The sequence below is a fragment of the Bos indicus x Bos taurus genome, chromosome 19 (genome assembly GCF_003369695.1).
Source record: "Bos indicus x Bos taurus breed Angus x Brahman F1 hybrid chromosome 19, Bos_hybrid_MaternalHap_v2.0, whole genome shotgun sequence".
Taxonomy (NCBI): Eukaryota; Metazoa; Chordata; class Mammalia; order Artiodactyla; family Bovidae; genus Bos; species Bos indicus x Bos taurus.
The window spans coordinates 57,074,307-57,096,186 of NC_040094.1; the positions used below are offsets into that span (position 1 = coordinate 57,074,307).

The 21,880-nt window shown below is 57.1% G+C and overlaps 1 protein-coding gene across 2 annotated transcripts in view; it reads right to left on the reverse strand.

Annotated features, from left to right (window-relative positions):
* LLGL2 (LLGL scribble cell polarity complex component 2) overlaps nucleotides 1-21,880 on the reverse strand; it is a 35,515-nt gene continuing 13,635 nt past the window's right edge. For both annotated transcript variants that reach the window (XM_027518722.1, XM_027518723.1), the window contains exons 3-26: nucleotides 12,799-12,896; nucleotides 11,535-11,616; nucleotides 11,214-11,329; nucleotides 10,768-10,926; nucleotides 8,873-9,035; nucleotides 8,607-8,739; nucleotides 8,226-8,280; nucleotides 7,505-7,659; nucleotides 5,816-6,033; nucleotides 5,641-5,708; nucleotides 5,364-5,517; nucleotides 5,170-5,274; nucleotides 4,264-4,556; nucleotides 3,999-4,149; nucleotides 3,567-3,717; nucleotides 2,807-2,923; nucleotides 2,539-2,705; nucleotides 1,843-2,107; nucleotides 1,429-1,582; nucleotides 1,217-1,245; nucleotides 946-993; nucleotides 690-732; nucleotides 515-576; nucleotides 1-348 (exon numbers count right to left, since the gene is read on the reverse strand). In XM_027518722.1, the coding sequence (XP_027374523.1) occupies nucleotides 341-348; nucleotides 515-576; nucleotides 690-732; nucleotides 946-993; nucleotides 1,217-1,245; nucleotides 1,429-1,582; nucleotides 1,843-2,107; nucleotides 2,539-2,705; nucleotides 2,807-2,923; nucleotides 3,567-3,717; nucleotides 3,999-4,149; nucleotides 4,264-4,556; nucleotides 5,170-5,274; nucleotides 5,364-5,517; nucleotides 5,641-5,708; nucleotides 5,816-6,033; nucleotides 7,505-7,659; nucleotides 8,226-8,280; nucleotides 8,607-8,739; nucleotides 8,873-9,035; nucleotides 10,768-10,926; nucleotides 11,214-11,329; nucleotides 11,535-11,616; nucleotides 12,799-12,896 (2,994 nt within the window). In that variant the 3' untranslated portion in view covers nucleotides 1-340. The remainder of the gene's footprint in view (nucleotides 349-514; nucleotides 577-689; nucleotides 733-945; nucleotides 994-1,216; nucleotides 1,246-1,428; nucleotides 1,583-1,842; nucleotides 2,108-2,538; nucleotides 2,706-2,806; nucleotides 2,924-3,566; nucleotides 3,718-3,998; nucleotides 4,150-4,263; nucleotides 4,557-5,169; nucleotides 5,275-5,363; nucleotides 5,518-5,640; nucleotides 5,709-5,815; nucleotides 6,034-7,504; nucleotides 7,660-8,225; nucleotides 8,281-8,606; nucleotides 8,740-8,872; nucleotides 9,036-10,767; nucleotides 10,927-11,213; nucleotides 11,330-11,534; nucleotides 11,617-12,798; nucleotides 12,897-21,880) is intronic.

The following is a 21,880-nucleotide window of genomic DNA, read 5'->3' on the forward strand; positions in this document are numbered from 1 at the left end:
TCTGGTGAAGAGGTAATAAGGTGTTTATTAAAAACTTTTTCATCCAGAGGCAATTAACATTTATAATTTAAAACCCAACCCACTACAAAAGGGGAGGGGGGGAAGGGGGGTTCAAAATTGTGCAACATTAACAAAGGAACCAGGAGAGTCAGGGCCCGGGGAGGGACAGCCCCGGGCCGTGGGGGTCCCCACTCTCCTGAGGCCAGGAGCAGCGGCAGGCTGGACCCTGGGGTGCCCCCAGCACCTGCACGGCCCGGTGCTGGGCTTCTTCAGGTAGGTGGGGCCCCGCGGAGGAGCCCTCAGTAGTGTGATCACTGTGCAGGCTGCACACACGTCCCGTTCACTCCGCTGCAGGAGACAGGAACACCAGAGCGTGAGCCCAGACACGGAGGCTTTCCGGCAAGCGGGGGCACGTGTCAGGGCTGGGATGAGCCTAAGGGTCCAGGAGGGTGGGGACGGGGCCTCCTCCTTCTCCCACACCCCCCAAGCCCGCAGCAGCGCCCAGGGCCCCTACCTCCCCCGTTGCTGAGGCTGTATCCCACAGCCACTCGCTGAGAACGCCAATCGCCACAGCTCCTGCGTGGGCAAAGTCGGGGCTGTCACCGTCCATGGGACTCTGGACAAGAACCCTCACGCCCACAGCTCTCCTGGCACTGGGGCCCGCCCCGGAGAGGCGGACAGTCACTCACCCTCGGTCTCCCTCCAGCGTGCTCTGGATCTCCTTCAGAACCCCTGCAGGGCAGAGGCGGGGAGCAGAGGCCCGGTGAGGCCGGTGCGGGTAGGGCCGGATGCCCGCCTCGCTCCCCCTTCTGCTGACCCGGTGAACCGGCCTGCCCTCTTCAGGAAACCAGCTCGCGTTTCCACCCTGGCCTTCCAAGTACCCCCCACCCCCACCCCCACCCCGAACATCCCTCCTGCCAGCCCACAACTCCTGCCCCAACTCACTCTCGTCATTGAGCAGAGCGTGCTCCATCACAGGGCCCGACCTCCGCTCTGAAAGGCAGAGGACAGGCCACGTGAGCCGTCGGCCCTCTGCTGCCCTGGCTCCCTCTCTGTGGGGGCGGGGGTGCTGGAGCCGGAGCCCAGGACCGCAAGGGAAACTGTGTGACCCCCAGCCCAAACGCCACATGACCACCTGGGCTCCCCGACCCTCCCCAGCTGCCCTCGCCGCACCTCTGCCCCCACATGCCCCCGGCCCCAGAGAGACCTGTCTTACCCTCTCCATCACTCTGGCTCCCTGAGTTCCTGTGGGGAAGAGACCATAAGGATCAGGAGGCCATGAGGCTCCCCATTCTGGCTGGGAAAGGGTGGGTGGGGTGGCTGGCTGAGTTTCAGGGGAAAGGGACTCTGAGCAGCCCCAGAGCGGGCACCCCAGGGAAGGCGGGGCGAGGAACGGGTGGAGCAAAGGCCACCTGCCCTTCCACCCACCTGGCTCGGCCCAAGGACTTCTCGGGGCCTGATCCGTTGCGTGGGCGGCTGCGCTTCTTTGATTCTGCTGAATCCACCAGACATCGGGGCTCAACTAGCCACTTGGTGGAAAGAGAGAAGCGCTCAAACTCGGAGGGTGAGATCAGGTAGAAACCTGGGGGTGGGGTGGAGAAGGCTGGCAGGTGAGGGCAGCCCGAGTTGGCCCTGCGGCTGTCAACAGCACTGCACTACCCACCCCCAATCCCCACACTGGGGGGTCATTAGGGATCAGAGCCTCCGAAAGTTCTCTGCCTAAGGAGCCTGGCTTTGGCCGAAATACCCCAGGCTGTCCTTCCCAGCAGCCCCCACGATGCAGTGGGAGCCCCAAACCTGGCCCAGGGGGTGGAGGCCCCGCCGGGCCCGCCCCCCACACACCTTGGCCGTATTTGGTGAAGACGCATGAGGCGATGCCGCTGACGTCCTCCCGGCGGATGCAGCTGTACCGCACCTGGGGCTTGAGCAGGGGCAGCGAGACCACCTGGACGTCGCCCAGGTTGGTGAGGACGGCCAGGTGATGCTCCCCATAGTCCTCAGCCCGACAGCTGCCGAAGCGGGCTGCGCTGACCCGCCGCACCCGCGAGCCCTCCAGGGCAGTCAGCTTCAGCTTCAGCCGGGCACTGACCTTGGGCAGCGTGAACACCTAGGGCGCAGGGCAGCCAGTCACATCGGTGGCTGGACCAGTTCGCAGTGCTTCATCCGGCCAAGCGAGGACTTCTCGCGTCCCTGCCCGGTGTCGCTGCTGGGCCTGGCCCTCTGCCGCCTACCCAGCTTCCTGGCGAGGCCTGCTCAGCCCCAGTGCTCCTGCCCTCGGCACTCAGACGTGTGGTTACTGTGCTTGGACTGTGAGGATGCCAGGGTCTCTTAGTTCCCTGTCTGCATCTTCTCTCCCTTCCACAGACACAAGTCCCGCTTCAGTGTCCCTACCACTGACCCTGCGGACTCCACCAAGACCTCGCTTCTCTCTGGTGCCTCTGCAGCCCTCACACAACTACATACACAACTTTAAAGGAGTCCCAGTGGTTGTCCTTTGTGGAGGGATCCCTGGGGGCCCCGCCTCCTCCCGTAAGGCACCTTGAACTGCTCCTCCGACACGACGAGCAGCTGGTGGCTTCCCTGCATGTCCGGGCTCTTTGACAGATCGTGGGCCACTTCCAGGGGCTCGGGAAGGGGCACACTGTGTCCGTCCAGCACCAGGATGCCCACCACGGGCGCTCGGTGCATTAGCTGGATCTCCTTGGCTGCAGGATGGAGGTAGGCGGTAGGGATGGAGGTGAGGTTGGAGATGCCACCCTGCTCCCAGCCTAGGCAGACAAGCACCCTCCCCCTGCCCAGCACTCACCCTGCTCTGCCCGCACTGGCTCATCCATTCTCCGCTCGGCAGGGGGCACGCGCAGGGCAAAGGCGTAGACAGTACCGCCATTGGTGCCAGCCCACAGCGAGGGGCAGTGGCGGGAACCTGCCAGGAGGCCAAGGTTTACATTTAACCCCTGGCTCTGGGGCTCAAGGGGAGCTGGGAGACCTGGCTCACTACCCGTGTGACTCCAAGTTCAAGCCCGCGAACTTCACAAGCCTCACTTTCTTCCTCTGTGAAATGGAGCTGCTGTGGGCCCTGCCTACGTCCTGGTGTAGACAGGAAGGGCCTGCAAGGCTCCCTGACAACCAAGGGCCCTGAGCAGATGATCCCAAGCCCAGGACTGCTCAGCCCTCGAGATACAGCAGCAAAGAGCCCTCGGCCCACCCTTACCCTGGCAGGAGAAGAGACACAGTCAGACAGCTTCCAGAGGACCTCATGCATGTCCCAATGCATGCAACCACTCTAGGAAGAAGCCACGCCACCATGTTATGGGGGAGAAGCAAGACCCAGAAAGGCTAAGTGACACATTCAAGGTCACGCTTCTAGAGCGCAGTGGGGCCTGGGTATGAAGCCAGGGCGACCAGACTCAGGCCGCATAGAGAAAGAGGCAGGTGCGGGGGCTCCAGCTCTGCCCGAGCTCACGAAGGGGCAACCCTCTTAAGGGCAAATCAGCCAGCAGTTTCCAACACACCCTCAAGCCAGAGGATGCTTGCCTGGGCTCCCCCATCTCAGACCAGCCACTCACTGTCCCTCAGGTAGGTGTCGGCGAAGTAGAGGGTCCGGACGAAGCCTGTGAAGGAGTCCTCTGCCGACCGCGCCTCGATCTTGCGCTGCACAGGCGCCAGCTCCATGTTCTGCAGGCCGGTCCGCTCTGCCCTGCTGCTCCCCTCCTGCACCTGCAGCGGGTGGGCGTGGCCTGAGGGTGGGCAAGGGCCTTCCTTCCCAGGGGGCATCGGATTGCTCCATGCTTCCCTTCCAGGGAGGACTGGCCACCGCGCCCCCCCGCCATCCGCCTGGTCTCATGGACCGGAGGATGTGACCCCGAGGTGTTACAGAGACTGCCGTTCACACTTGGGGACAGAGAGGCAGGGCGATAGATCCGAGGTCACGGGGTCAGGCGGGGGGTAGATGAGCCGGAGCCCGTGGCCGAAGCAGGCACGGCCGGCCCTGGCCTCACCTCTCCCGGAGGGCCGGCGGGCCGCCGCTTCCTGCTGGACGCCCTGCTTCGGCGGATCCGGCGGAAGGACTGACGCAGGGACTTCTTCAGGGACTTCACGCGGGACAGTGGGCCCTCCAGGGCGAGCTGGTCGCTGGGGTGCAGCGTGCACCTGGGGGCCGGGGGGGACGTGGGGCCGTCAGCACCGTCACGCTCTGGGGCACTCCCTGCCGATTCAGGCGCCGATCCCAGACCCGGTCCCGGCCGCCCTGGGTGGGCTGCTCACTTGACAAAGACCTGCCGCCTCTGCTGGTGGTCAAAGAGGCCGAAGCCATGGCTGGTGCCGAAGGCCACGAGCCGCCACTCGGAGTGCAGGACCAAGGAGGTGACCACGGCCGGGGGCTGGCACTGCACCAGCACGAAGGGCTGGAAGCCGGGCTCGAAGTGCACGGGCCCCGGGCGGGCACACAGGCGCTCGTGGCCCTTCCAGCGGTAGCCCTCCTGGTCCCGCAGCAGGTCGGCCTCCACCTGCTCCACTGTGTGCTCCGCCTCCTCGTCATTCAGCTCCAGCACGAGCACCTGGGCGGATGGCAGATGGGCTGAGCCAGCCCGGCTCCAAGGGACAGCTGGGCCCGAGGACCCCGATGGCAGGGGACCCAAGACACACACCAAGGCCCAGGGTCACAAGTGCCCAACCTCTGGCCCTTAATTCTGGCTTCTGGAGAAGTCACCATCCCAAAGGCCTCCTTCTAATGGGATCTGGGAACTCCTATTCACTGGGAAAAGTCAAGGGCAGGTGATGTTCCTGTCGACACCATCAGTGGGCACTCAGGAGACTAGCTCCTGGCCCAGTGTGTGCATGCTAAGTCACTTCAGTTGTGTCTGACTCTTTAGACCCCATGGACTGTAGCCCACCAGGGTCCTTTGTCCATGGGGATTCTCCAGGCAAGAATACTGGCATGGGTTGCCATGCCCTCCTCCAGGGGATCTTCCCGACCCAGGGATCGAACCTGGTCTCATGCCTCCTGCATGGGCAGACGGGTTTTTTTTAACCACCGAGTCACCTGGGAAGCCCAGGCTCCTGGCCCTGCTGTCCCCAACGCCCCCACACAAAGCTGAGAAGGAAGCTCCTGACCCTGGACCCTCTGACCACTCCTCCCCGCTGCTCCCCACGCCCAGCCCGGCATGCTACCTGCCCTGCTGTGCCGGCCACAGCCAGGTAGCCGCTGTATTTGCAGAGGAAAATCTTCTGGATGCCCAGCCGAGGATCGTCACTATAGGGGTCAAAGGAGCCCACCTGCCAAGGGAGAGGAGGCCCGTGAGTGGCCTTCAGCTCTGGGCCTGACCCGCCCCCACACTCCCTGGTGCCCAAGCTCAGGGCCTCACCTTGCGGAGGGGTGGCCACTCTTCCTCGCCCTGGGCACTGAGGCTTTCGTTGGGTTCTGTGTCGGTGAGGAACACCCGCACGGTGCTGAGTTTGTAGAGCAGCCGCAGGCAGACGCCCGAGGCGTCCCAGAACCGCACCGTGCCATCCTCATGCCTGTGGGCGGAACCCGCCTGCCGCCCGTCAGAGGGCTGCCGGGCCGGCACGCAGCCCTCTAGGCTCTGCTCCCACCCCGCACGTCCCATCTGGCAGGAGAAGAGTGCCATTGGCATCACCTACCCTGTTAGCAGCAGGTCCCTCTGCGGCGGGGCCGGGGCCAGGCTGGTGCCGCCGTCAATGGGCCACTCCTGGAGGAGATGATGAAGTTCACGGGCGGGGCGGAGCCTGCGGTGGGGCGGGGCTGGCCCTGGGGGCGGGGCCTGCCCTGGGCGGGGCCGGGCCGAGCCGCACATACCATGGTGGAGAAGTGTGTGCTCTGCCGACTGCCAGCTGCTATGATGCGTTCCCACAGCTTCAGTGGGATGTTGGAGACGTGGTGGGAGCAGGTGATGGCAGAGCAGTGCAGGGAGGCCAGGTAGGGAGGCTGGACTGGAGGCCAACCAGCCGTCTGCAGGTCAATCACCACCAGCTCCTCCTCGGCCAGCACCACCAGGGCATAGGGGTCATCGAAGGCTGTGGGGACAGGCCAAGGGTCAGGGGCTGCAGGAGCCACAAGGAAGCAGTGTACCCGGCCCGGCCCGGTGGAATCAGAGGCTCAGGGGCTGTAGCCAGGGAATCTGCATTTTACAAACAGGCTCAGGGACTTCCTTGGTGGTCCAGTGGCTAAGACTCCATGCTCCCAAGACAGCGAGCCTGGGTTCAATCCCTAGCCAGGGATTGAACTAAATCCTGAATGTTGCATCTAAGGATCCTGCATGCCACAACTAAGACTGGGCACAGAAAAATACATAAATTTAAATAAATATTTAAAAATAATAAATTATTTAAAACAGGCTCCAAATCCAACAATGCATAAAAAGAACTATATGCCACGACTAAGTGGGTTTCATCCCAGGTATGTAAGGTATCCCAGGTATATCAATGTTTGAAAATCAATTAATGTAATATATTGTGTCAACAGGCTAAAAAAGGAAAATCACATGAGTATAACACTGGGTGCAGAGAAAGTGTTTGACAAAACCTAATACCCATTTATGATTAAAAAAAAAAAACCTCTCAGTAAAGAGAAGAATAGAGGGGACTTCCTCAACTTGACGAAGAATATCTAGGAAAAAACCTACAGCTGATGTAATAATCGATGGTGAGAAACTTGAAGCTTTCCCACTGAGATCAGGAGCAAGGCAAGAAGGCCTCCTCTCAACACTCCTATTCAAGCACTAGCTAACGCAGTAGGACAAGAAAAGGACATAAAAGCTATGCAGATGATTGGGAAGGAAGAAGGAAAACTGGTTTTGTTCACAGATCATCAGTATAGGAAATCTAAAAGAACTGACCCAAAATTGGCCCTGGCTGCCAGCACGCTGTCAGATGTGAGGATGGAAGGGGCTGAGAAAAAGAGGAAAAGCAGGTTCACAGTCTCCCTCCAAAGAGCTGCCGGCGAGGCCTGCAGAGCACAGCCCAGGGTGACCGGAGCCGTCCCACAGTCCCCCTCACCCGGAGGCCTCGGGCCTGTCAGGTCAGAGCCGTCCAGGGACGAGTCATCAGGAGATCTCCCGCCAGGCCTCCTCTCCAGATTTCGACACCGGCCCTTTCTGGTCTTGCTTGTCACCCAATTTAGGAAGCTGACTCAGCGCTCTGTTGGCCTGGCTGAGCTCCAGGAGGCCAGCTCGAATGGCCCCACACTGCTATCTGCCCCACCCCACAAGGAGGGCTTCACTATGTCCAAGTGAGTGTTAAAGCCAATAGTGCAGATCTGGCCCCCTTTGGGCTAAGTCCCAGGTGAGCCACTGAAGGACAAGGAGAGCTTTAGGGCGGGTGGGAGGTGTGGCCAACAAGGACAAGCCCCAGGCCAGCAGGGAAGGAGAGGGAGCAGCCCCCGGTGGGGCTGAGGGACGCGGGGCGGCAGCGCTGGGATCACCTGCAGGCCCCCCCTCTTTGTTTACAGGTGGGGACCCGTCCTCCACACCCACTCCTGCCCGCCTACCAGCCGCAGGGTCCACCTCGATGAGGACAGTGAAGTCAATGACGCGGGAGGTGAAGTCGAAGGCTGTCTGCTGGCCGTTGTGGACCACCGAGATGCAGTGGCGGTCCCCGTAGCTGGCCCGCGGCATGCCACCCTGGAAGATGGTGAAGGGCAACCTGGCAGGCACAGAAGAGCAGGGGTGGGCTGGGGCTCACCTCACGGCTGAGCCAGCCGAGGGACAGTCCTGTGACTGGCCTCCAGGGCAGGGCCTGGGAGGGCGGCCAGTCTCAAGGCGAGTGTGCACTCAAGGTTCCCGGGAGAGGCTGGGGCGGACCCCTATCTTGTCCCAACTCAATAGCCCGGGAGAACGTGGGGGTGAGCAGCAGGGCACGCAGACTGTGGGCTGAGTCTCTGCCACCAGGCCCACTTCAATCAGATCCCATCACCCTCTATGCTTCTGTATCAAGTTTCCCTGTATGATTCTGTTTGGTAAGACAGAGTTTGGAAGCTGCTGATCTGAATTCTCTCTCCAGGAGGGTCAAAGGGAAAGAAAGGGAATTTTTTTTTTCAGGAATTTGCCAGAGAGAGATATGAATGGCCCCCTCTCTGTTGCCTGGAGGCCCAGATGTGGAACCCAAAGGCATCATTTATGCACCACCTTCCCCAGGAAGAGGCCTAAGCAGCCTTTTTAGCTCCCTAGGAAGACTCTAGCAAGGCAATAGGACAGGGCACTGACACCTACCCCTGCTTGGTGGTCAGCCAGAAGATTTTGGTAATAGCTTTGCAAGGAAAAGGACCTAAAAGAGAAGGAACGAGCTCGAACGCTCCTCCCGCTTTCAGAGGCCCGTGGGCCACAGCACCGACCCCCGCGCACCCACGGAGCACATCTAGGCTTAGGAGTCTTGGCCGGAGCAGTTCCCAGAGAAAGCCACAGAGTGGGTGTCAGAAAACCCGCTGTGTGGCTGTCATTACTGCCTTCACCCTCTCCACCCTCTCCGGGCCCTGGCTTTTGCTCCTCTGAGTTGGGCACCTACACCTGGAAAGCAGGAGGTCGCCTGGGGACTGGAGAGGATACTGCCCCGCTCACTGGTGGGAGGTCCCCGGTGGCAGGCAGAGCACTGACCATAAGGCACACAGCTTCGCAGGGGCTCCGGCTTCTGGCTGTTGCTGGTCAAGCGCCATTGGCAGTAGCTGCCGTCAGAATGGCAGCTGACGATCAGACGGCTGTCCCGCTGCCAGAAGACGTTTTCCAGTTGCTTCATGGCGGGAAAGAAGAAACAGCGTGCGTGGGCTGGGGTTGGGGGGTGGTCCCATCGCCTGCGCCCCCTGCCTCAGACAGGGGCTGGATGTGTCAGGTGGGCGTTGGGGAGAACCAGGTGGCACCCCTACCTGGCTGCTGAGGAAATGAGAGAGCACGCGGCTGCCCTGCAGGTCCCAGATGACGACGAGGCCCCGGCTGTAGCCGATAAGGATCTGGTTGGGGTCCCGGGGATGCTCCTGCAGAGCCTCCACCATCTCAAACGCCCGCCGCTGGCGGGCCTCCTCTGGCAACCTGGGCAAAGGGACAGTGTGAGCCAGGTCACCGGCACCGACGCAGCATGGCTGAGAGTGTCGGCCATCCATTAACTACATACACGGCACCTGCAAAGCAGTGGGCGCTGAATGTGTCAAGCGTGGAAAGGCTGCTAGGACGCATCATCAAGGGGAGAGAGAAGTAATGCATAGAGAGGGACAGTAATGCACAGAGATGGAGAAAACCCTCCAAGGATGCAGACACAGCGGGTACGACCACCAGGAAAGGCAAGGACGTGGTTTCTAGGAAAGTCCATGGGGTGGTTACCTCTGGGGGAGGGAGGGAGCTGTGACTGAGAGGGGCAGGAGGGGGATCCTGGGGGAGGGGGGCGGGGCTGGCAAAGTTCTGTCTTTTCCCAGAGTTGGCTGCATGGACACTCGCTTAACAAGAATCTGTTAAAACGTACATTCAAATTTAGTGCATTTCTGTAAGGCAGTGGCATTCCATAAAAGTAGTTTTTGAGCCCCACAAAACAAAACTCCGTTATCAGTTCTCGTGGCCTTGAGCCCCTCCTTTTCTGGGCCTGGAATGCTGATGTGAAGTCTGGAGGTGCTGCAGCCAACAGAAGCCTATGAGGCAGCAGGCATGGGACCAAAAGCCAACAGCAAAGATGAAATGGAAACAGCCCGAATCCTGAGGGCGCTTCTATGCTCAAACCCAAACCTAACTTGCTACATTTAAAACAAGGATTTAGACTCATAGGAGGGATTCCCAGGGCACTCAGGCTAGGAAAGCCCAGCAAGGGCTCCTCCCTGACCGACTAAATGCCCACTGGTGTGGGTGAGGTGGGCGCTGGCTTGGCCACACTGAGGAGCAGGTCCTTCCACTGTCCTGCCTGCAAACCAGGAGGCCCTGGTGAGCACCAGCCACGCCTGGCTCCCTGCAAACAGTCCTGCTCCAACCATGGTCACACTGCCCAGTGTGAGTCTACCCTGCCCAGTGCTCAGAGGGACCCGGACCCAGCCCCAAGCAGGAATCTTCCCAGCCCAGCAACACCCAGCTCGGCTTGACCACCACCTGGGGCCTGAGGACTGCGAGTATGACAGGCCTGGGCCAGAGCCCTAAGGAAGCTTGAGCCTGAAGGGGCTGCAAATCCCAGCCCTGCCGTCTCCACGGGCTCCTGCTGGACTCCTCCATTGCCTCCCTTTGGGACCTGGCACCCCCTCCCCACCCCCAGACCTGATCTGAACTCCTCTCTACTTCAGACACCACCGTCCAGGAGCAAAGATTCTGAAATGATCCCAAGAATCCTACAGGTTGTGGCCGTCAGGCGCCTGGGGCTGTGGAGCCTGCCTGCGAGTGAACAAGCAGCCGAGACTCCAAAACGTGAGCATCAGCGGAAACTGCCCATTTGACCAGGGAAGTCTGGGCCTTGTCTGCCCTGCAGCAGAGCCCCCAGGCTTTGAAAGGGGCGGTACCGGTGCCAGGAACACCGGGCTGAGAGCGGCATCGTTACACGGTCTTTGTGAGCCTCCTTTTCCTCCCCGTTAAATGGGATGACAAGTACTCCCAAGACCGATTTTGGTGCTGGGGTGCTAATACTTTGGAGGGCAAGATTCTCAGTTTGGGGGACAGGTTGGGGGGTGCTCAGAGTCTGCCCTCCTGTCCCCACAGACTTTCCAGGAGAGAAATGATAAGCTCCTGAGGCATCACTGGGGCGGAAGGGAGTGGGCCGCATCCACCCCGAGGGCACGAGGGGCCTGGGGCTCACCACTGCAGCACGGCGTCCGAGCTGATGGCCCGGTCCTCCAGCGTGCGGAAGGCTGGCAGCCGCACCGCAAAGACGTTGCCGCTCTCGGTGCCCAGGTAGAGCAGCTGGTGGGAGGAGTGTGGCAGGACCACAGTGATCTGCGTGGCGCTGGGGGCAGCCCTGAAGATGGGAAGGACAGCCTGTGAGCCAGCTGCTGCCCAGGCAAAGGGGGACCCACAGTGGGGGCAGGGGGTGGAATCCCCTGACTCCCTCAGTGGAGCCAGGGATGCCCAGGCCTGGGGTGCCCTTTAATGGCGTTCACGGCGATTCAGACCGGATAAACATATTTACTCTTTTCTGCCAAGGCTGCAGACCGATGGCAGAGAGCTGGGGCTCAGAGAGGATGGGGGGAGGTGGCCCGAAGCCCAGCCCGCTTCCTGGCTGGGGGCAACAAGACGAGTTCTCACCCTGGGGGGCCGCGCAGCGTGAACGTCTCATCTTCCTGCAGCTCTGACACCCCGCCTTTGACCTTCAGGCTCCACAGATGCAGGCTGTTGTCATCCAGCAGGGTGACCAGCTGGCACTGGGGAGGAAACGGGGTGGGAGTGGCCGGTCTCGTTAACCAGGGCAGGGCAGTGTTCCCGTGGCCTCAACACAACACACCGACACACTGGGGCTGCCCAGGGTGTCAGAGATGCGGGTCATGAACTGCGGCTGGGGAAGGGCAGGTTTGTCCCGGGTCCTCTCATTAGCACCAAACCCAGTAAGAAGGGTGTGGGGTGGCTCACCTGGCCAGGCAGGAAGTGGATCTGCACCACAGTGTTGTTCTCGCGGTGTAGGCCCATGAACTCCACACCTGGGGCACCATAGCTAGGAGGAGAGGGCTCAGGAAACAGCTCCAAAAGGCAGGACCCCCAACCCCCGGCCTGCCCTCGGAGTGCAAGTCCTCAGCAGAGGAGGGCTCCCTCCCCCAGGCAGCGGGACCCCTCTGTGTGGGGGGTCAGGTGGGGAGGAGGCAGCAGTAGGCCAGCCAAGGACAAGGTCCAGCAACCTGACCCCCGAGGGGCAAGTCAGCCAATCAGGGAGGGCTGCCTTGGCAACTGTCAGCCTGCCCACTGCAGCCCCTGGCCTCCCTGAATCCCAAAACCTGACCTGTAGGAGACCATCAGCCACCGCATGGTGGCACCCGTGAGGAGACACACAGCGGGCACCTGTGGGCCCACCCACGGCAACCGGGGAGCGCGAGTCTTAGCACTGAGAGCTGCAACCAGGATATGGCCGTGGGGCGGCAATGATTAACCAGCTGAGGGAGGGCTGAGCCCTGTGGGACCTGGCTTCTGCCCCCCTGTTCATACACCAGCCCCTGCCTAGCTCCCCGCCCCCATCCGGCAGCAGAGGAGCAGGAGGGAGTTTCAGCTTCGCCGAAGGAGGTGCCAGCTGGGCTCTCCCCACGTGACCCCTACCCCCACTTCCCAGTCCCCCTGGGTCCCACCCTGGGGCCTCAGGTCAGATCCAGGGGTGGGACTTCCAGACTTGTAGCCCAGCCCAGGCCAGACGGCCTGAGCAGTGATCCCCCGTCCTGGCTTCTGAAATAGACCCACTGGACCATGTCGACCCTCAGGCCAGGGAAAGACTGTAGGGACAACCAACCTGTGTGCGTGCGTGTGTGTGTCTGTGTAGACTGTCCCTGCCAGTGTGTGTGTGTGTGTGTGTGTGTGTATGTATGAGGGAGTGCACATGATCAGGGGTAGAAACTGGAAGAGCAGCTCCCTTAGCACAGCTCCTCTGACCCAAGGCCACCCTGTCTCTAGTTTGGGGCCAGTCGATTGATTCTTCTGGGGTGGGGGTGGGGAAAGAAAAACAACCACAGCACCACTGCTTGGCCCATCCCTGGCCTGCACTCGCTGCATTCAGGGCTGACTCCTAAGAGGGTACTTGGAACGTCCCTGGAACGAGAGGGGTCATCTGCAACTTCTTTTTATACGGACAGTGGAGGAGTCTTTTCTCGAATCTCACCAAGGCCAAGGCCCCCAGCCTTTCCAGAAAGGATACAGCTTGACAGCTCCGGAGCGGGTGCCGATGGCCAGGATGCGCAGGGAGGGGCTGTAGCCGAGGGCGCTGGGCTGGTGGGGGAAGCCATGCTCCACCGTCTGCAACGAGAACCAGGCATGCACGGGCCTGCAGACACGTCCCCTCTGCCCCTCCACAGCTGGGGGCAGGGGTCAGCGCCGGAGGGTGGAGCTGCAGGACAGAGCCACCCGTAGCAGGAAGGAGGAATTCAATCGCATCCGGGTCCCTAGCCGGACCCACCTGGGCCACACCCTCTGTCCATTCCTGACCTGGTCCTTGGCCACGTGGCCCTCACTGGGAGCTCATTCTCCCCAGACGCCTCAGGGGCCCCCTGCTCTCCAGGAACTCTGACACGGTTACTCCACCGCCTACACTGTGGGGAGCCCACCCAGCCCTCCTGCCAGGGTGTGGGGCAAGTCTGTGGGGCCGGCACAGGGCAGGCACCAGGCGGTTTGGAAGCCTGGCTGCATCACAGCTCCAGGTGGGCGTGTGGGGTCCAACAGAACCCACAGCCGCCCTTCCTGACTCTGGGCGACCCAAGGCTCCTCCGGGGCTGAACACCTGCCACTGTGAGCTCTCTTCCACCATCTTCCCCCGGTGGAAGCTTCTGGAGTGCTTGTCACAGACACATGCCTTTGCTCATTTCTCTTTCTAGAAATAATACATGTGGTAGAAAACCTGGAACATACAAAGGAGCCCGAGAAAGAGAACAAAAGTCACCCACACTCTCATGACCGAGCAACCCCTGCTAGCAAGGCCGTGTGTCCCACTGAAGACGTGTGTGGCTCTATACTTGCAGATAGCGACCTCAGAGGAAGGCAAACACTCTATGTTGTCACTTATATGTGGAATCCAAAAAAATACACCCAACCAGCGAATATAACCAAAAGAAGTAGACTCACAGATACAGAGAACAAACTAGAGGTTACCAGTGGGAAGGGGTCAGGAAGGGTATTCAGAGGTGGGGAGTGCGCAGTACAAATGACTGAGTCTAAGACGGGCTCAAGGACGTATCGTACAACATAGGGAATAGAGCCAACACTTTGTAATAACTGTGGCTTCCCCGATAGCTCAGTGGGTAAAGAACCTGCCTATAATGCAGGAGACCCCAGTTTGATTCCTGGGTCAGGAAGATCTGCTGGAGAAGGAATAGGCTACCCACTCTAGTATTCTTAGGCTTCCTTTGTGGCTCAGCTGGTAAAGAATCTGCCCACAATGAGGAAGACCTGGGTTTGATCCCTGGGTTGGGGAGAGCCCCTCGAGAAGGGAAAGTATGCTGGCCTGGCGAATTCCATGGACTGTACAGTCCAAAGAGTAGGACACAACTGAGCAACTTCAATACTTTGTTCAGTTCAGTTGCTCAGTCGTGTCCGACTCTTTGCGACCCCATGAATCGCAGCACACCAGGCCTCCCTGTCCATCACCAACTCCCGGAGTTCACCCAGACCCACGTCCATCGAGTCAGTGATGCCATCCAGCCATCTCATCCTCTGTCATCCCCTTCTCCTCCTGCCCCCAATCCCTCCCAGCATCAGAGTCTTTTCCAATGAGTCAACTCTTCGCATGAGGTGGCCAAAGTTCTGGAGTTTCAGCTTTCAGCTTCAGCATCATTCCCTCCAAAGAAATCCCAGGGCTGATATCCTTCAGAATGGACTGGTTGGATCTCCCTGCAGTCCAAGGGACTCTCAAGAGTCTTCTCCAACACCACAGTTCAAAAGTGTCAATTCTTTGGTGCTCAGCCTTCTTCACAGTCCAACTCTCACATCCATACATGACCACAGGAAAAACCATAGCCTTGACTAGACGGAACTTTGTTGGCAAAGTAATGTCTCTGCTTTTGAATATGCTATCTAGGTTGGTCATAACTTTCCTTCCAAGGAGTAAGCGTCTTTTAATTTCATGGCTGCAGTCACCATCTGCAGTGATTTTGGAGCCCAAAAAAATAAAGTCTGACCCTGTTTCCACTGTTTCCCCATCTATTTCCCATGAAGTGATGGGACCGGATGCCATGATCTTCGTTTTCTGAATGTTGAGCTTTAAGCCAACTTTTTCTCTCTCCACTTTCACTTTCATCAAGAGGCTTTTGAGTTCCTCTTCACTTTCTGCCATAAGGGTGGTGTCACCTGCATATCTGAGGTTATTGATATTTCTCCCGGCAATCTTGATTCCAGCTTGTGCTTCTTCCAGCCCAGCGTTTCTCATGATGTACTCTGCATATAAGTTAAATAAGCAGGGTGATAATATACAGCCTTGACGAACTCCTTTTCCTATTTGGAACCAGTCTGTTGTTCCATGTCCAGTTCTAACTGTTGCTTCCTGACCTGCATACAGGTTTCTCAAGAGGCAGGTCAGGTGGTCTGGTATTCCCATCTCTTGCAGAATTTTCCACAGTTTATTGTGATCCACACAGTCAAAAGCTTTGGCATAGTCAATAAAGCAGAAATAGATGTTTTTCTGAAACTCTCTTGCTTTTTCCATGATCCAGCAGATGTTGGCAATTTGATCTCTGGTTCCTCTGCCTTTTCTAAAACCAGCTTGAACATCAGGAAGTTCACGGTTCACATATTGCTGAAGCCTGGCTTGGAGAATTTTGAGCATTACTTTACTAGCATGTGAGATGAGTGCAATTGTGTGGTAGTTTGAGCATTCTTTGGCATTGCCATTCTTTGGGATTGGAATGAAAACTGACCTTTTCCAGTCCTGTGGCCACTGCTGAGTTTTCCAAATTTGCTGGCATATTGAGTGCAACGCTTTCACAGCATCATCTTTCAGGATTTGAAATAGCTCAACTGGAATTCCATCACCTCCACTAGCTTTGTTCATAGTGATGCTTTCTAAGGCCCACTAGACTTCACATTCCAGGATGTCTGGCTCTAGGTCAGTGATCACATCATTGTGATTATCTGGGTCATGAAGATCTTTTTTGTATAGTTCTTCTGTGTATTCTTGCCATCTCTTCTTAATATCTTGTGCTTCTGTTAGGTCCATACCATTTCTGTCCTTTATCGAGCCTATCTTTGCATGAAATGTCCCCTTGGTATCTCTAATTTTCTTGAAGAGATCTCTAGTCTTTCCCATTCTGTTGTTTTCCTCTATTTCTTTGCATTGATCGCTGAAGAAGGCTTTCTTATCTCTTCTTGCTATTCTTTGGAACTCTGCATTTAGATGCTTATATCTTTCCTTTTCTCCTTTGCTTTTTGCTTTTCTTCTTTTCACAGCTATTTGTAAGGCCTCCCCAGACAGCCATTTTGCTTTTTTGCATTTCTTTTCCATGGGGATGGTCTTGATCCCTGTCTCCTGTACAATGTCACGAACCTCCGTCCATAGTTCATCAGGCACTCTGTCTATCAGATCTAGTCCCTTAAGTCTATTTCTCACTTCCACTGTATAATCATAAGGGATTTGATTTAGGTCATACCTGAATGGTCTAGTGGTTTTCCCTACTTTCTTCAATTTCAGTCTGAATTTGGTAATAAGGAGTTCATGCTCTGAGACACAGTCAGCTCCTGGTCTTATTTTTGTTGACTGTATAGAGCTTCTCCATCTTTGGCTGCAAAGAATATAATCAATCTGATTTCGGACTGTAAATGGAAGTAACCGTTCTAAAAAATTTTTGTTTAACTTTGGGGTTTCCCTGGAGGCCCAGTGGTTAAGACGCTGTACTTCCACTGCAGGGGGTACAGGTTTGGCCCCTGGTTAGAGAATACGTATGTATACATATAAGTTTAAAATTTTTTAATAAAAATATAAAGTATAAATTAAAAAAACAAAAAAAGCAGAGACTTAGGTGGGACCGCACCACACGGATATATGCACACACACACAGCTCTGTATTCGGTCTTCCTACCTGAAGCCAGCCCAAGCTGTTCAAAGCACCCAAATGACTTTTAAAAAAATTATTATTTTATTTAAATTTTTGCTGCACTTTGCAGCTTGTGGGATCTTAGTTTTTCAACCAGGGATTGAACCCAGGTAATGGCAGTGCCAAGTCCCAACCATTAGACCACCAGGGAACTCCTAAAATGACTTTTAAATGGTTGAAGAATAGTCTTCAGGAGGAGGAACCCTAACTCACTAGGCCTCTATTATTGAGTATTTACTTTGTTACCCGAGGTTTTGCAACTGACGGTTACACTGATGACTATTCTTGCTCTCTTATCTCTGCTGTAACTAAGTATTTCCTTAGGCAGATGTCCTGGGGTGGAATTACAGGTTAAAAACGTATGGATGTAAACACTAGAGACTGAGATTGACAAACCATCTTCAGGAGGGTTTTCACCTGTTTCTTAGTCAGCAAACCTCAACCCCTGGTCCCCACCCCAGGGGATACTGAACCTGTAGAGCTAGGTTAGAGTGGGACACAGGATGTCAGCCAGCTAATTTGAAGATTTTTTTTTCTTTTAAACCATGGAGACTGTCCTGCAGAAAAAGGCTTCCCCAGTGAGGCAGCTCTCTGTAGCCCCAAGGCTCTGCTCTGGGCTTCACTTGGCCTCCAAGGAGCAGAAAGAGATAAGTCCTGGTGACAGCTGGGGCAATAGCTTAGCAAACCCAACTGCTGCCTGCCTGCCCGCCCTGACCAGTGGATCCAGGAAGGAGGCCCTGTGTTGGGGTCGACCAGGGGACGAGAGCTCCAAAGAGTGGCTATTCTGGGATACACAGGTGTGGGCCCCCGCAGGCCTGGTTCTCTGCCAGGGACACAATCTGCCCTCTAAGTGGCTGTACCTGGAAGGGGGCAGCAGTGGGACGGCAGGAACCCCCACCCGCTCCAGTCCAGGTTCCTGTTCAGCTATGTAAAAAATGCAGAGCCTGGAAAAGCCTTGGGGAGATATCAGGGTATCTGGAATGTAAACATTTCCCAGGAAAAGGAGGGTGATGCGGTGTGTGGGACAAGCTGCCCCAGGAGCCCCCCCCGGCCAGCCCCAGGTTGCTGGGGCCTCCCTGGGCTGACAGCATTTTCCCATCACCACCAGCAGCAGCAGCTCAAGGCCAAAGCCTCTGGAATTTGGAGGACTCTGGAGGAAGCACCCAGCAGGAGCCTGGTGGGGGGCCCAAGCCCTAACGCCCTGTAAAATACGCACAAGCCACGAGTAGATCCTGCGCCCTCGCAGTGTGGCTACCGCCACTAAGGAACTGAACTTCTAATTGTATTTAACTTCAGTTCAAGGATGGGCCCTCACAATTCAGTAATTAGAAAACTTGCCAGGTTATGTTCTTGGGTTCCAGAGCAACAGGGGCTGGAGTCAGGCAGACCAGAGCCTTGAATTTCCTTTTTCAACTGTAAATCTTCCAAATGCTAAATATAGATCACATATTCCAAAAGAAAACGTAATGGCCAAATTGAGATGAGTGGTAAATATAGAATAATCCTTTTTATTTTAAAAAATAATTTAAGAAAATCTAGTATCTGTTGACTACATGTTGAAACAATAACATTTGGATATATTGGGTTGAATACCTCATCAAAATTAAATTCACTTGTTTAAAAAACTGTAATGTGGCTCCAACAACATTTTAAATTGTGTACGTCTCATATTCCCATCAGACCAGGGTGCTGCCTTAGACATGTCTACCTCGGGGTATCGGTAGGAAAGTCAAGCCAAAGAGAAAACAGCTTTCTGTCAGGGGCTCAGGCCACACGTTATCCTAGCAATGCATCAGCAGGAAGTTCTCCTAATATCTCACCCGAGTCACTCCTGCTGCAGGTCACTCTTTCCTCCAACGCAGCGGGAGATAAAGGTCAGGTCTACGGTTCAATCTCTTGTACTCATAGCTCATTTCCTTTCGGGTCCTGAGGACACTATGCCACCCTTCCCTCCCAAACCACATTCTTTCTCATAGGCTGGTTTAGAAAGAACAGGAACTGAGTCAGGCCCACGAAACTTAGAATCCTCAGCTACCACTTAAAAGGTGTTTGCAGCTGCGCGGGCTACGTTGCCTCATCTCATGGGTGGTCCACAAGACGACCCTAAAGACTGCATTGAGCAGGGCTGCCTTTGCCTTGGACAAGATGAGCCTTAGGGCTCAGCTGGCCTCACAGGGCAGAGGCCTGCTCCTTAAGGCCACTGCCTCCTTCAAAGATTCTCTCTCATTCCCTCATATCCCTCAAGGCGTCTTCTCCAAGTTGACAACTTGGGAGGGACCAAAGCTCCCTCAAAAACAAATTAATGGAGGAATTCCCTGGTGGTCCAGTGGTTAACACCCCATGCTTCCAGTGTGGAGGGTGTGGGTTTGATCCCTGGTCGGGGAAACAAGACCCCACATGCCTCACAATGTGGCTGAAACAAAACAAAATGGGAGAGAATTTAATGGTGACCCTAACTGGCTCAGTCAATCCTAAAGGAAATCAATCCTGAACAGTCATTGGAAGGACTGATGCTGAAGCTCCAATACTTTGGCCACCTGATGTGAAGAGCCAACTCATTGGAAAAGACCCTGATGCTGGGAAAGACTGAAGGCAGGAGGAGAAGGGGACGACAGAGTATGAGATGGTTGGATGGCATCACCAACGCGATGGACATGAGTTTGAGCGAACTCTGGGAGATGGTGAAGGACAGGGAAGCCTGGCGTGCTGCAGTCCATGGGGTTGCAGAGTCAGACTGAGCAACAACTAACTGGTTGGGGCCAAGAGAGTGGATTCGAGTGTAATTAGTGTGGAGACGGGGGCTTCCCCAGGTCTGGGAGTGGGCACAGTGGCCCTGCTTCCACAGGCAAATATGACCCACGAACCCCTGACTGAGGCAAAGCGACATGAGGAATATGTGCTCGGGGACCCAGCAGAACAAGGAGCCATGGGGACCCCAGGCCAGTTATGAGGGGCCCCGGTGGTCTTGCTGGGGTTTGGATATGGGGAGAGAAGAGAGGTCAGTGAAAGCCTGGAGGGGAACAGGGAGGAGGTGGACCCTCAGGGCCAGAGACACTGAGAGAAGCAGAGGCTTCCACGAGGCACTGTGGCCTGCACTCTGGCTGCCCCTCATGCTCAGGTGCCCCTCCCTCCAACTCCTCTCAGCCTTTGAAGACTCGATTCCCCCGCCTGGAGCACTGGGCCCAGGTGGGCAGCGTTCCCCCAGGCACGGCAGGTATCAGACCTCCCTTAAAGGAAGCAGCCCCCAGGTACGGGAGGGGCTCAGCCTTGGGGTTAGGGGCCCCTGTGTGGACTTCTAAGGCACAGAGCAACCCCCATCAGCCCTCCGCCCAGGACGCAGGCCCAGCCCTCCCAGCCGCCTCCAGCTCCAGTTCAAAGCAGAGGCTGACCAGAGCCTGGCAGCCGTGGGCTGTCCTCCCCTACCTCCCGGGCCCAACATCCAGCCTACCTGGCACTGTCCCCGCCCTGCTACCTGGCTCAGGTGACCTCTGCCAAGAGAAGGGAGAACAATGAACGCTTTTGACAGGGAGTTGGGAAAGGAGAGATTTGTAGGAGCTGCCAGACTGCAACATAAGCCTGGTGCAGAGAGAAAGCCTGTCTGTCTCATTCGGGTTCCCCGGAAGGGAGAGAGCAGAGGGAGGGAGACAGCAGAGGTCCCCGCTGCCCCCAGAAAGGGGGGACCCTATCCAAGATCGAGGGCTGAGGAGCCCCTAGCACTTGCCGGGGGCGGGGAGGAAGGCTGCCCAGGGGCGCCTGGGGGTGTGCTGGGGGGTGGAGTGGGGGACAGGGAGGCACTGGCCCAGACTGGGTGTGGTCAGCCCAGATTCCTGGCGCTGGCAGCAACCTGGCCCTCCCTGGGAGCCTGTCACCTGACACCAGGGGCCCAGCCATGCAAAAGCCAGGACCAGACCGCCCTGGACAGGGGCAGCTGGTCAGGAACACACTGTTTGTTCAGGGCCTGGGGTGGGGGAGGGTGGTCCCAGGCAGGAAGGGCCCGGGTGCCCTTATCAGCCAGCTGGCAGGTCTCACTAGGGAGGCCGGGCCTCGAGGGATTTTTCAAGGAAGAGATTTTACTTGAGTGACGTGCCCTCGGGGTCCCTTCCTCCCTCCTGTGGGTCCCACAGTCCCTACATGTGGTCCCCGGCGGCCCTGCTGGCATAGCCAGCTGACTCCTCTGTCCTCCTGACTGGCCCGAGGATACAGCACAAGGCACAGGTGAGAGTCAGGGCCAGCACCCTGAGGCCTCGGCTGTGGGCAGATGGAACTGGGTGCTGTGTTCCGAGTTGGTGCCCCTCCAGGTGCTCAGGCCATGCAAGCATGGAGCCCTCAGTTTCACCTGCAGAAGCGGGAACACTACCACGTGAGTCGTCAGGAGGAGGCGAAGACGAGGCTGACTCTGTAGGGCATCAGCCATACGTGGGCGCCATTCAAAGCAATTTAACTCACTCAGCATACCACCAGGGTGGAGGGGTTACTATAATACCCACTTTGCTATGCTATGCTATGCTATGTCACTTTAGTCGTGTCCGACTGTGTGACCCCATAGACGGTAGCCTACCAGGCTCCCCTGTCCCTGGGATTCTCCAGGCAAGAACACTGGAGTGGGCTGCCATTTCCTTCTCCGATGCATTAAAGTGAAAAGTGAAAGTGAAGTCGCCTAGTCGTGTCCAACTCTTAGCGACCCCATGGACTGCAGCCTACCAGGCTGCTCCGTCCATGGGATTTTCCAGGCAAGAGTACTGGAGTGGGGTGCCATTGCCTTCTCCAATAATACCCACTTTACAGATGAGGAAACTGAGGAGCAGAGAGAGTGATGTTTCTGCAGTCACTCAGTGAGCTGGCATCTAGACCCAGACCACCTGTCTCCAGAGTCCTGGCCCCTGTGCTGCCTGGCCCCGAGCCCCCGGTGAGCCGGAGCTACCCTTCAGACAATCAGCCCCCAGCAGGGGCTTTCGAGCATCTGTCCACAGACAGAGCTCCTTCCCAAATACACAGGACATGCTGCTCTCTCTGAGGCACCTCCCTGGCAGCGAGTGTCAAAGAGTTTCGCCAGAAGATGCTGGAGGGAGAGACCCAGTCCTGGTTTAGAAGTGGGCATCTGCAAGCCGCCTGGGACTGGCCGATGATGGTGCCAAGTCCCACTTCCCAGCTCGGTGCCCTGCAGACCAGCCCTTCCAGGGCCGACATTGCCTGCTTCCCCAG